Source organism: Nerophis ophidion, linkage group LG07 (genome assembly GCF_033978795.1).
Source record: "Nerophis ophidion isolate RoL-2023_Sa linkage group LG07, RoL_Noph_v1.0, whole genome shotgun sequence".
In the NCBI taxonomy this organism is placed as follows: Eukaryota; Metazoa; Chordata; class Actinopteri; order Syngnathiformes; family Syngnathidae; genus Nerophis; species Nerophis ophidion.
The window spans coordinates 69,022,414-69,035,448 of record NC_084617.1 but is presented as its reverse complement, the minus strand read 5'-3'; the positions used below and the strand labels follow the sequence as shown (position 1 = coordinate 69,035,448).

Here is a 13,035-nt window from a genome sequence, read left to right as displayed (position 1 = left end):
TTAGTGTTTTTGTGCAAAAACACACAAAGTAATTATCGGATGCTATGATGCCGTACCTCACATTTCCTCTCAGACTCAGCACTGTTAATGTTGCTCAAATTCTGCTCCACAGTCTTCTTTGGAGGCCTCTTCCTCTTTGGCTGTTTGGCCATCACTTCATTATCTTCGTTTTCCTCTTCCTCCTTTATGGCATGATCTACAGTGGCACAAAGAAAAAAATCTGAATTGTCTAAACACAGAGTAATTTCAGAAAAAAATGACCATGCACCAAAGGCTCACAATCCATAAAATCAGTTCACAACAATGACCCTGTTCACACTGCAAACCAATTGCCCTCAAGTGACACTGATTTGAATTTTTTGCAAATCCGATTAGGAGGTAGTCCTGAATGTTATTGGAATCCAATCTTTTTTAAATGTGACTTCAGTCTAAACGCAATGCGACACAAATGTGACTTTTTCATCAGGATTTGGGCGGGGAAAGACGCAGTTGCCAGCGGAAGTGGATATTTCACCGCAACATCTGGCTTTGGAGAGCAAAGTCTATTTGGTGCATCAATTGTCAATAGTGCGCAAATAATAGGCTCTATGTAATATATATTTTGATTCCGAAGAAATTGCGATTGTTGAAGGACCGGAATTGAGGCTGAGGCGAATTTGCTTATTTGTGAGGTGAAAAATAAAGCTCACACAGATCCACGCTGATGTCGGTGTCTCCTCTACTTACTGGCCATTAAAAGATTAGAACCCTCCCAAATATATTACACTTTATACATCCATTCATACATTATATTACTTTAATTTATTTTCACGTAAAAAAAACACTCATTTTTAAGGTGTTGTGACTTATTTTATTTTGTGGTAGTAGCAACTTCCTTCTGCAGAAGGGATCCGTTTCGCCAACTTAAGGACTTGGTAAAGTTACTTTGTTTTCACTTAATCGAAGTAGGCATGCAAGTGATCTTGAGGCCACATTGGGACCTGTCCGTGCCTACACTGGAGTCTGACAAAAATCACATTTTACTTGCAGTGTAAACAGTTAGCTAAAAAAAATTCAGATTTGGGCCATTTTGGCCTACAGTGGATGTAGACCCTGACTTAAACAAGTTGAAAAACTTATTCGGGTGTTACCATTTAGTGGTCGATTGTACAGAATATGTACTGTACTGTGCAATCTACAAATAAAAGTCTGAAAAAAAGTGTAAATATAGTCCTTGAAGCTCTCACCTTCTCCTGGTTTGGTTTCAGCTCCAAGTCCACCAAGTACTCTGTAGGCATCTGCATGGACTGCATCCACTCGGACAGCATAGATCTTAGTACTTGCATCCAGCGTCCCAGCTGCTACCTGAAAAAGGAAACAGACAAAGACTGACTTAGGACTCAAAAAGCCAGCATTTTAGTGATTCTTATGCATTTATTCTTTTCTAAAATAAAATGTGGAAATACACACATTATCACAGGAATGTCTGAGTCACTCCGCTTGCTAACACACTCTGTGTCCACCTGGTGTAGATGTAGCAGAAGGGATCCGTTTCGCCAACTTAAGGACTTGGTCGCTTTTTAACGAGTAATCTATCTCTAAATCAGGGGTCGACAACCTTTACCACTAAAAGAGCCATTTCAACCCATCCGTCCATCTCCGTCCGCTTATCTGAGGTCAGGTCGCGGGGGCAGCAGCCTAAGCAGGGAAGCCCAGACTTCCCTCTCCCCAGCCACTTTGTCTAGCTCCTCCCGGGGGATCCCGAGGCGTTCCCAGGCCAGCCGGGAGACATAGTCTTCCCAATGTGTCCTGGGTCTTCCCCGTGGCCTCCTACCGGTTGGACGTGCCCTAAACACCTCCCTCGGGAGGCTTTCGGGTGGCATCCTGACCGGATGCCCGAACCACCTCATCTGGCTCCTCTCGATGTGGAGGAGCAGCGGCTTTACTTTGAATTCCTCCCGGATGACAGAGCTTCTCACCCTATCTCTAAGGGAGAGCCTCGCCAGACAGCGGAGGAAACTCATTTCGGCCGCTTGTACCCGTGATCTTATCCTTTCGGTCATGACCCAAACCTCATGACCATAGGTGAGGATGGGAACGTAGATCGACCGGTAAATTGAGAGCTTTGCCTTCCGGCTCAGCTTCTTCTTCACCACAACGGATCGGTACAACGTCCGCATTCCTGAAGACGCCACACCGATCCGCCTGTCGATCTCACGATCCACATTTCTCTCACTCGTGAACAAGACACAGAGGTACTTGAATGCGGTACAACGTCCGCATTCCTGAAGACGCCGCACCGATCCGCCTGTCGATCTCACGATCCACTCTACCCCCACTCGTGAACGAGACTCCTAGGTACTTGAACTTCTCCACTTGGGGCAAGGTCTCCCCCCCAACCCGGAGATGGCACTCCACCCTTTTCCGGGAGAAAACCATGGACTTGGAGGTGCTGATTCTCATTCCGGTCGCTTCACACTTGACCGGTTTCACAAAATAAAGCAAACAATGGGAGCCACAAAACTTTTTTGAAATTCTAAATAAAATAACAATGCATACAGAGTTTTTTTTTATTGCTTTGTGCTAATTATAAACCGGGGGTCAAAGACACGTGGCCCGCACCTTAATATGAAAATTTAATGCCAGTGCGAACCGCGGGTTTTATATGAATGCCGGTTGACAGCATCACACATTACAACCCTCCTAAATTTTCCAAGAAACTCCTGTATTTCTGAGAGACCATAATCGCGATTTTCTGCTAGTTTTCACCCATTTAACAATAATAATGGAGTGTTAAGAAGGCACTGCCTTTAGCGCCCTCTACTACACGTACAACAGCTTACTAGCCCCCATCACATGTTGAAAGTGGCATCTGTAGACAAACGTAATCGACATACTTGTTCAACAGCCATTCAGGTCACACTGAGTGTGCCCGTTTAAACAACTTTAACACTCTTACTAATATGCGCCACACTCTGAACCCACACCAAACAAGAATGATGGCGTTGCGCAGTGGGAGAGTGGCCGTGCGCAACCTGAGGGTCCCTGGTTCAATCTCCACCTAGTACCAACCTCGTCACGTCCGTTGTGTCCAGAGCAAGACACTTCACCCTTGCTCCTGATGGGTGCTGGTTAGCGCCTTGCATGGCAGCTCCCTCCATCAGTGTATGAATGTGTGTGTGAATGGGTAAATGTGGAAGTAGTGTCAAACCGCTTTGAGTACCTTGAAGGTAGAAAAGCGCAATACAAGTACAACCCATTTATCATTATTTAATGACAAACACATTTCGGGAGAACATCCGCTCTGTAACACAACAGAACAAATACCCAGAATCCCATGCATCCCTAACTATTCCGGGCTACATTATACACCCCCGCTAGCACCAAATCCACCCCACCCCTCCGTGCGTCGGTTGAGGTTGGGGGGATTGGGGGGGCGGGGTTTGGTGCTAGCGGGCGTGTATAATGTAGCCCGGAATAGTTAGGGATGCATGGGATTCTGGGTATTTGTTCTGTTGTGTTACAGAGCGGATGTTCTCCAAAATGTGTTTGTCATTCTTGTTTGGTGTGGATTCACAGTGTGGCGTAAATTAGTAAGAGTGTTAAAGTTGTTTATATCATAACCCTCAGTGTAACCTGTATGGCTGTTGAGCAAGTATGCCTTGCAGTCACTTTCGTAGGTTACCAGAGGCTGTATACTGCATATGACCGTCCGGCACATGGATAATACGGTGAAAAAGCGAGCGCGACGACACGTTTTAGAGGACGTTAAAGGCAATGCCATTGCGGAAAGCCCTTGATATTATAGTCCGAGTGAAAATTGGAGAAAGTTGGCTCGGGTGATTCCTGGGAGAGGCACTAAAATCCGGAAACCTCCTGGAATAATCGGGGGGATCGGCAATTATGCAGCATCAACCACGGGTTGCCGACCCCTGCTCTAGATTGATACTCTTTTCAAAAAACAACCAGCGACAAATCTAGTGAAGAAACGTCTTGAGAAACCTCCAAAGTTATATTTCTGCTCTTTAGTTGAGAAGAATTGTTTTTGGGGATAAGGTTATATAGTTTGCTTTGTACATCATTTTAGCTGTTTGCAATTTTTTACAAGTCACTGAATTTCAATATTTTTGATTCAATAAATAGTGTTTATATGTTCTCTATATCAAACATTATGTATTATTCTAATTAATCTTTTTTGTAACACGGTTAATGAACGAAGTGTACTTTTGTAATTATTTCCCCATATCCCCATTAATATAACATTCAAGTTATGTATCACTATTGCAACAAATGAATTAAGGTAAAATTATCCAAATGTTTCCATTACCAAAAGGTACATATGTTCTCAGGAAAATGACATGTTTTAATAGCATTTCTACAATGGATTAAACCCCAAGAGTTCAAAGAATTACAGAACCTCAACCATGTGTCAAACTTCCAACCTACCTTGAAGTTTGTGAGCTCTGAATCTTTCTGTTTGAGAATATCGGCCATGTAGTCAATAAGATGCAGACCAAAGGCATTTTTTGTTGTAATTTTCTGTTAAAAAAATAACAATGCATTAATAAACAAGGATAACACACACAATTAATGTCTTTAGGGTGTCAATAAAAACATGCTTTACTTACATTCTCAGTGGAGAGTTTGATGCAAGTGGAGTAATGTTCTGAGATTTGTGCATTGGACAACTTGGGCACAGCAGCCGGTGTCCCTGTCGCACTGTAAGAAAATATTGCTTTTACCTTGTGTACATTCTCAAGGCAGAAAAATATTATCATATTTATATATGTATTCAGAAAAAGCAAGACAGAGGCCATTTTAGAGCCGCAGCTATTTTTTTTTCAAACTACATACTTAAACTAGGAAAGCACTCAAGAGCGGAAATGTCTGCCAGGCCCTACCTAACAATCGCTACCAACCGAGCGGTTTAGCTCTGTTGGTAGAATGGCCGTGCCAGCAACTTGAGGGTTGCAGGTTTGATTTCCGCTTCTGCCAACCTAGTCACTGCCGTTGTGTCCTTGGGCAAGACACTTTACCCACCCGCTTCCAATGCCACCCACACTGGTTTGAATGTAACTTAGATATTGGGTTTCACTATGTAAAGCGCTTTGAGTCACTTGAGAAAAAGCGCTATATAAATATAATTTACGTCACTTCACATCGTAAAAAAAAAAATTGTGAATTGAGATGGTGATCTGTAAGAACCCCAAAATGAAATCCTAATCCAATTCCTGAAAGTTTGCCCTTACTTTTTGATCAATCTACAGTGGAATGAAGAAAAAACACGGCATGAACCCTCTTGTTACATTCTAGCTCAGGGGTGCCCACACTTTTTCTGCAGGCAAGCTACTTTTCAATTGACCAACTCGAGGGGATCTACCTCATTTATATATATCATTTATATTTATTTATTTATGAAAGAGACATTTTTGTAATCAAGTTAAATGTGTTTAATGATAATACAAGCATGTGTAACACATATAGATGTCTTTCTTTCACAAAGACAAGAATATAAGTTGGTGTATTACCTGATTCTGATGACTTGCATTGATTGGAATCAGACAGTAATGATGATAACGCCCACATTTTCAAATGGAGGAGAAAAAAAGTTGTCCTTTCTGTACAATACCACATGAAAGTGGTTGGTTTTTGGCATCTAATTCATCCAGCTTCCATACACTTTACAAGAAAAAAATTGGCGGCAAATTCCGTAGCTTGCTTGATTGACATTCACGGCACCCGAGGGTCTTGTGAGATGACGCTGGCTGCTGCCAGTTCATTATTATGAAAAAATGACAGAGGAAGGCGAGAAACACTTTTTATTTCAACAGACTTTCGCGCCGTCCCTTCCGTCAAAACTCTAAAGGCCGACTGCATATTTCCTATCTTCACAATAAAAGCCCTGCTTCATGTTGCCTGCGCTAACAAAATAAGGGTCTCGGAAAGCTGGCGTGCACAAGTGATGTGCACGCCAGCTTTCTGAGGGATCGCTTGTGCACGCCAGTTTTCCGAGACTCTGTATCTAGTTAGCGCAGGCAGCATGAAGCAGGGCTTTTATTGTGAAGATAGGAAATGTGCAGTCGGCCTTTAGAGTTTTGACGGAAGGTACGGCGCGCGAGAGTCTGTTGAAATAAAAAGTGTTTCTCGCCTTCCTCTCGGTCATAATAATAATAATAATGATCTTGCAGCAGCCAGCGTCATCTCACAAGACCCTCCGGTACCGTGAATGTCATTTAAGTGACGTCTTGGTGAAGATTGATGATCACTAATTTTTAGGTCTATTTTTTTTAAAAGCCTGGCTGGAGATCGACTGGTAGCTCGCGATCGACGTAATGGGCACCCCTGTTCTAGCTTGTAACGTTAACGTAACCGTAAGGTAACAGAAACGACCCGCAATCCAATAAACTGTTCCTTATCCATATTCTGGTATTTCCTGAATGTTTCATGATGCCATTTCCATAACCTTTTGAATTATGCTGAAAAGTAACTGACTAATAAACTTGAACGATTACATTACCTATTTGGAGGTCATAAAAATTAATAAACTGTTATTGAGATATTGAAATTTGAATTAAAAAAACGTAAACAATGTGTTATCATCAGCTTTAGGAAAATTATAGTTACTGGGGCTGGGCGATATGGCCTTTTTTTAATATCTCGATATTTTTAGGCCATGTCACGACTCACGATACACGATATTTTGCCTTAGCCTTGAATGAACACTTGATGCATAGAATCACAGCAGTATGATGATTCTATGTCAACATTAAAACATTCTTGTTCATACTGCATTAATATATGCTCATTTTAAACTTTCATGCAGAGAGGGAAATCACAACTAAGTCAATTTACCAATACTGTATTAATTAAACAGTTATTAAGCAGTTATGTTTCTGTGAGAAGGAGAGACAACAGAAAGTGAGAAGAGCCTGTAGTGTAATGCCCGCAGCTAAAAGCAACTGCGTGAGAACTTATACTCAAATATCACGATAGTCATTTTCTATATCGCACACAGACAGACCAGCGATATATCAAGTCTATCGATATATCGCCCAGCCCTAATAGTTAATCATTACTTTTTCAAAAAAAGGTAATTGAATTACTAACTGAACTATTCTTTGATAGATGAAATTACTATGGAGAGTAATTAATGCCTTACTTAAAAAACAACACATTTTATATACTATGTAAATGCAGTTGAGAGATGTTTCATGAGACAAGAGTGTGAGCTTGTGTTTTTAAAAGGTGGTGCCCGTTGCCAGCGAAGCATGACGTCAGCGAAGGAGCGCTCATTAGGTCGACATTGGTAGGGTGAGGACTGGATGCACCGTGTAACACACATTGGACTGCCGCTTCCTTATTGTTATTGTGTGTCTATCAAATAAACTCCATTAAATAAATATATTATTATAACACTGACCATTTGCTTTGCAAATATTGAGCATCTGGCGTAACAGTGGCGTCGATCAGCCTGAAGCGAGCCAAAACATTGTTATATCTTTTAATGTGCTGACAAATAAATATAAAATGTCAATTACATGTAATAACGATCTGACATATTTGGACAAAAGTTTGAATGCGGGAGGGAGGCACTTTACAAACAAGAAAAAATGGACGGATATTTGTTGATTGTTGTTGAATACCATGTACCTGTGAGTGACAGAGTCGCAGAAAGAGGAGTCGGCAGCAGCTTGAAGGTCGATGACTCTAGATCGTCTGCGCTGACGTCGCTCTTTCTCGTCATCGTTGCCAGGAAAGGCCGCAAGCAGCGGTGTGCTACAGGCAGCTGGTGAGGCACCCTTGTTTTTGATGGATGAGGTGGAGGACATCCATCCTTGGCGTACGCGGGAGACCGGCGAGGATGCTGCACTCATCTTAGCTGCAAACAGAGAGCATCTTAAGAGCCATTGGTATAAATTGTACAATACGAGGCATTGCAGCATGTTGAACTGAGGGATGTGCCAGTGCTTAGAGCAAGTCTGGAGTCATATTATAATTTGCAAGCCACAATTTAACCATATGCGAATCAGACTTTAGCCAAATAAATTGTAGTATATACCATACAATATCATTTTGATAGTCCTGTTGTAATTTCACATGGCATGATTTCATTTGTGATAGATGCAACAATTGTAGCATCTTTAATTCTTTATTTCCATGCTGCAAGAAGTGCATTGTTCTGGTTGCTATGACATTTTACAAGCTTCAAAATGTGTGCGAAAAAATATAAATATGGCGAACTATCGGGATATTTAACTTTACGGTGTTCTTGCAGCAAAATTCTCCACTTATGTAATATTTGAGAAAAAATGGGCCTTTTTTGTCTTTGGCATCTATTAATAGTGTTGTTCAACCTTTTCTGAGCCAAAGCACATTTTTTTATTGAAAAAATCCCGAGGCACACAACCTGCAGAAATCATTGAAAAATGAAACTCAGTATTGACAATAAAAAGTCGTTCTCGCAACTGATGGATATGAATTTAAACCATGACCAATCATGTATCACTATAGCTCTTGGTCAACAGCCATACAGGTCACACTGAGGGTGGTCGTATAAACAAATTTAACACTGTTACAAATATGCGCCACACCAAACAAGAATGACAAACACATTTCGGGAGAACATCCGCACCGTAACACAACAGAACAAATAGCCAGAACCCCTTGCAGCCCTAACTCTTCCAGGACACTACAATATACAACCCCCTGCTACCCCACCTCAACTCGCCCTCCATCTCCCGAATTCGGAGGTCTCGAGGTTGGCAAGTATGCGTCTCCCTGCTCCACTGTAAATTTTTGCTGTCGTCCAGCATTCTGTTTTTGTTTACTTTGTAGCCAGTTCAGTTTTACTTTTGTTTTGCATAGACATCCCTATGCTTCAGTGCCTTTTCCCAGCGGGACTTGCCGTTTGTTCATTTTTGGTTTTAAGCGTAACATACCTTTTACATACCAAAAAAAGTTGTAAAACACTGCACTGGACAACACCACATTTTTATAATTATTAATTTGCAAGAAATATATTTTGGACCAATTAGATAAAATTGAGGCGTGTTCAGTAATGCGGACGCTGTATCGATCCGTTGTGGTGAAGAAGGAGCTGAGCCGGAAGGCAAAGCTCTCAATTTACCAGTCGATCTACGGCCATCCGGGAGGAGCTCAAAGTAAAGCCGCTGCTCCTCAACATCGAGAGAAGCCAGATGAGGTGGTTTGGGCATCTGGTCAGGATGCCACCCGAACGCCTCCCTAGGCAGGTGTTTAGGGCACGCCCAACCGGTAAGAGGCCACGGGGAAGACCCAGGACACGTTGGGAAGACTATGTCTCCCGGCTGGCTTGGGGTTTGCCTCGGGATCCCCCGGGAAGAGCTGGACGAAGTGGCTGGGGAGAGGGAAGTCTGGGCTTCCTTCCTTAGGCTGCTGCCCCCGCGTAGGTCCTGAATAGTCCTGGGTTCGGGATCTTTCTGTGTGGAGTTTGCATGTCCTTCCCGTGAACGCGTGGGTTTCCTCTGGGTACTCCGGCTTCCTCCCACTTCCAAAGACATGCACCTGGGGATAGGTTGATTGGCAACACTAAAAGGGTCCCTAGTGTGTGAATGTGAGTCTGAATGTTGTCTGTCTGTCTGTGTTGGCCCTGCGATGAGATGGAGACTTGTCCAGGGTGTACGCCGCCTTCCGCTCGGTTGTAGCTGAGATAGGCACCAGTGCCACCCGCGACCCCAAAGGGAATAAGAGGTAGAAAATGGATGGATAGGTGAAGTTGCATAATTTCCACGGCACACCAGACAATATCTCTCGGCACACTGGTGTGCCGCGGCACAGTGGTTGAAAAACACTGCTCTAGACCAGTGTTTTTCAACCTTTTTTGAGCCAGGGCACATTTTCTTCATTGAAAAAATCCCGAGGCACACCACTAGCAGAAAAGATAAAAAAATGAAACTCAGCAGTCGATACTGACAGTAACAAGTTGTTCTCGCAATTGTTGGATATAAATTCAAACAATAACCAACCATGCATCACTATAGGTCTTGTCTAAAAGAAGGTTGTACTGCCATGACCTGTCACATCACGTCCTGACTTATTTGGAGTTTTAGTTCTTGCCTTGCGCTCCTATTTTGTTGTTGATTGTCATGTCATGTACGGCTGTACTTTGTGGACGCTGTCTGCTGCTCCACACGCAATAAGCCTTTGCGGTCCTCCAGCATTCTGTTTTTGTTTACTTTGCAGCCAGTTCAGTTTTAGTTTTGCATAGCCATCCCTAAGCTTCAATGCCTTTTCCTAGGCTGCCTCTTGCTGTCGTCTACATATTGTGATCACGACAACAAACCATGTTCCCTGCATCCATAAAGCAATTAGCTAACTGCTGCCACCTACTGATATGGAAGGGTATCACATGGTTACTTTGCCGAGCTCTAGACAGCACAGACACTCAACAATGGCACATTATAATTAATGGTTTGTAATATTTTTAACCCAATTAGGTGAAATTACATAATCTCCCACGGCACACCGTTTCTCACGGCACACTGGTGTTGTAGCTGAGATAGGCACCAGCGCAACCCGTGACCCCAAAGGGAATAAGAGGTAGAAAATGGATGGATAGGTGAGGTTGCATAATTTCCGCGGCACAGTGGTTGAAAAACACTGCTCTAGACAGCACCGACACCCAACAAGGGCTCATTTGCAGATTGTAATTAATAGTTAGCAAAAAATATTTTTAACCCAATTAGGTGAAATGACAATCTCCCACGGCACAACACTGTATCTGGTGTGCCGCGGCACAGTAGTTGAAAAACACCGCTCTAGACAGCACCGACACCCAACAAGGGCTCATTTGCAGATTGTAATTAATAGTTAGCAAAAAATATTTTTAACCCAATTAGGTGAAATGACAATCTCCCACGGCACAACAGACTGTATCTGGTGTGCCGCGGCACAGTAGTTGAAAAACACCGCTCTAGACAGCACCGACACCCAACAAGGGCTCATTTGCAGATTGTAATTAAGTTAGCAAAAAATATTTTTAACCCAATTAGGTGAAATGACAATCTCCCACGGCACAACAGACTGTATCTGGTGTGCCGCGGCACAGTAGTTGAAAAACACCGCTCTAGACAGCACCGACACCCAACAAGGGCTCATTTGCAGATTGTAATTAATAGTTTGTAAAAAATATTTTTAACCCAATTAGGTGAAATGACAATCTCTCACGGCACAACAGATTGTATCTGGTGTGCCGCGGCACAGTAGTTGAAAAACACTTTTTTAGTATACACGACTCGCGGAGTTCATTTTCGTTTATAATTTTGAGTGTCATCAACGGTTAAAAACTAATCGTTTATTAAAATGTATATTATACCGGCAGAGACGACATATTTAATTAACCACGTCCACGTACTTGCTATCTGCTAATTCATGTCGGAAACAAATAACAGGCGTTAGCATAACAAAGCTAACTAGCGTATAGCATCGTAAACACAAAAGCATTGTTCGACTATATGTGGCGGCGTTAACAGGTCCATACTTATCATGAAATGATGTGAGGAAATGTCACAAATCCTTTACAGTTGTAATAGAAGGCTTGAAATAAGACGAAGAGGCAAGGACTCACTTTTTGTCAATTCTTCCTGTTTCGGTGTTTGAATTTTTTGCGCCAATCGGGAGACGTAATGACGCAGCACTCGATGACGTCACATCCGACCGACTCGATGACGTCACATCCGCACAACTGCGACTCAAAAGGGCGTCGAGTTGAAAAAAAAGAACTACACGGCACCAAGCAATATTACCCGTCACGCTCATGTCACACAAAGGAAACATTTTATGTTTGTTAAATATACTTGCTACTCTTTGATTTTTTTCCCATTGTTTTGACGTTTTTCAAGTACTGCCTGTAGATTTCTTCTAAAACCAACAGCTGATTCTATTACAAACTTACTATAAATGCGCAATTGATTTGATACAACTATCCATCCATCCATCCATTTTCTACCGCTTATTCCCTTTTGGGGTCGCGGGGGGGGGCGCTGGCGCCTATCTCAGCTACAATCGGGCGGAAGGCGGGGTGCACCCTGGACAAGTCGCCACTTCGTCGCAGGGCCAACACAGATAGACAGACAACATACACACTCACATTCACACACTAGGGCAACTAGGAATATTAAAAATATGCAGTGTGAGCATGGAACTCTTCAAACCTGTGGGAAAAAAATAAATGTAAAGACCATACATCTATCTTCTTCCGCTTATACGAGGTCGGGTCGCGGGGGCAGCAGCCTAAGCAGGGAAGCCCAGACTTCCCTCTCCCAAGCCACTTCGCCCAGCTCGTCCCGGGGGATCCCGAGGCTTTCCCAGGCCAGCCGGGAGAGATAGTCTTCCCAATGTGTCCTGGGTCTTCCCCGTGGCCTCCTACCAGTCGGACGTGCCCCAAACAGGTGTTCGGGTGGCATGCCCGATCCACCTTCTCTGGCTCCTCTCGATGTGGAGGAGCAGCGGCTTTACTTTGAGTTCTTCCCGGATGACAGAGCTTCTCACCCTATCTGGGGACATCTCTACGCTGCTGATCCGCCTCCGCTTGAGATGGTTTCCTGTGGACGGGACTCTCGCTGCTGTCTTGGATCCGCTTGAACTGAACTCTCGCGGCTGTGTTGGAGCCACTATGGATTGAACTTTCACAGTATCATGTTAGACCCGCTCGACACCCATTGCTTTCGGTCCCCTAGAGGGGGAGGGGGGTTGCCCACATCTGAGGTCCTCTCCAAGGTTTCTCATAGTCAGCATTGTCACTGGCGTCCCACTGGATGTGAATTCTCCCTGCCCACTGGGTGTGAGTTTTCCTTGCCCTTTTGTGGGTTCTTCCGAGGATGTTGTAGTCGTAATGATTTGTGCAGTCCTTTGAGACATTTGTGATTTGGGGCTATATAAATAAACATTGATTGATTGATTGATTGATTGATCTCTAAGGGAGAGCCCCGCCAGCCGGCGGAGGAAACTCATTTCGGCCGCTTGTACCCGTGATCTTATCCTTTCGGTCATGACCCAAAGCTCATGACCATAGGTGAG

The 13,035-nt window shown here is 43.4% G+C and overlaps 1 protein-coding gene across 2 annotated transcripts in view; it reads right to left on the bottom strand.

The window, feature by feature from the left end:
* Positions 1-11,715, bottom strand: part of ncaph (non-SMC condensin I complex, subunit H) — a 40,878-nt gene extending 29,163 nt beyond the window's left edge. The window contains exons 1-6 of one of the 2 annotated variants that reach the window (XM_061906985.1): positions 11,585-11,715; positions 7,630-7,858; positions 4,608-4,698; positions 4,426-4,518; positions 1,227-1,344; positions 57-196 (exon numbers count right to left, since the gene is read on the bottom strand). In XM_061906985.1, the coding sequence (XP_061762969.1) occupies positions 57-196; positions 1,227-1,344; positions 4,426-4,518; positions 4,608-4,698; positions 7,630-7,853 (666 nt within the window). In that variant the 5' untranslated portion in view covers positions 7,854-7,858; positions 11,585-11,715. Of the gene's footprint in view, positions 1-56; positions 197-1,226; positions 1,345-4,425; positions 4,519-4,607; positions 4,699-7,629; positions 7,859-11,497 lie in introns of both variants that reach the window. The other variant, XM_061906984.1, reaches the window with a different exon arrangement.
* Between the last annotated feature and the right edge of the window lie 1,320 nt (positions 11,716-13,035).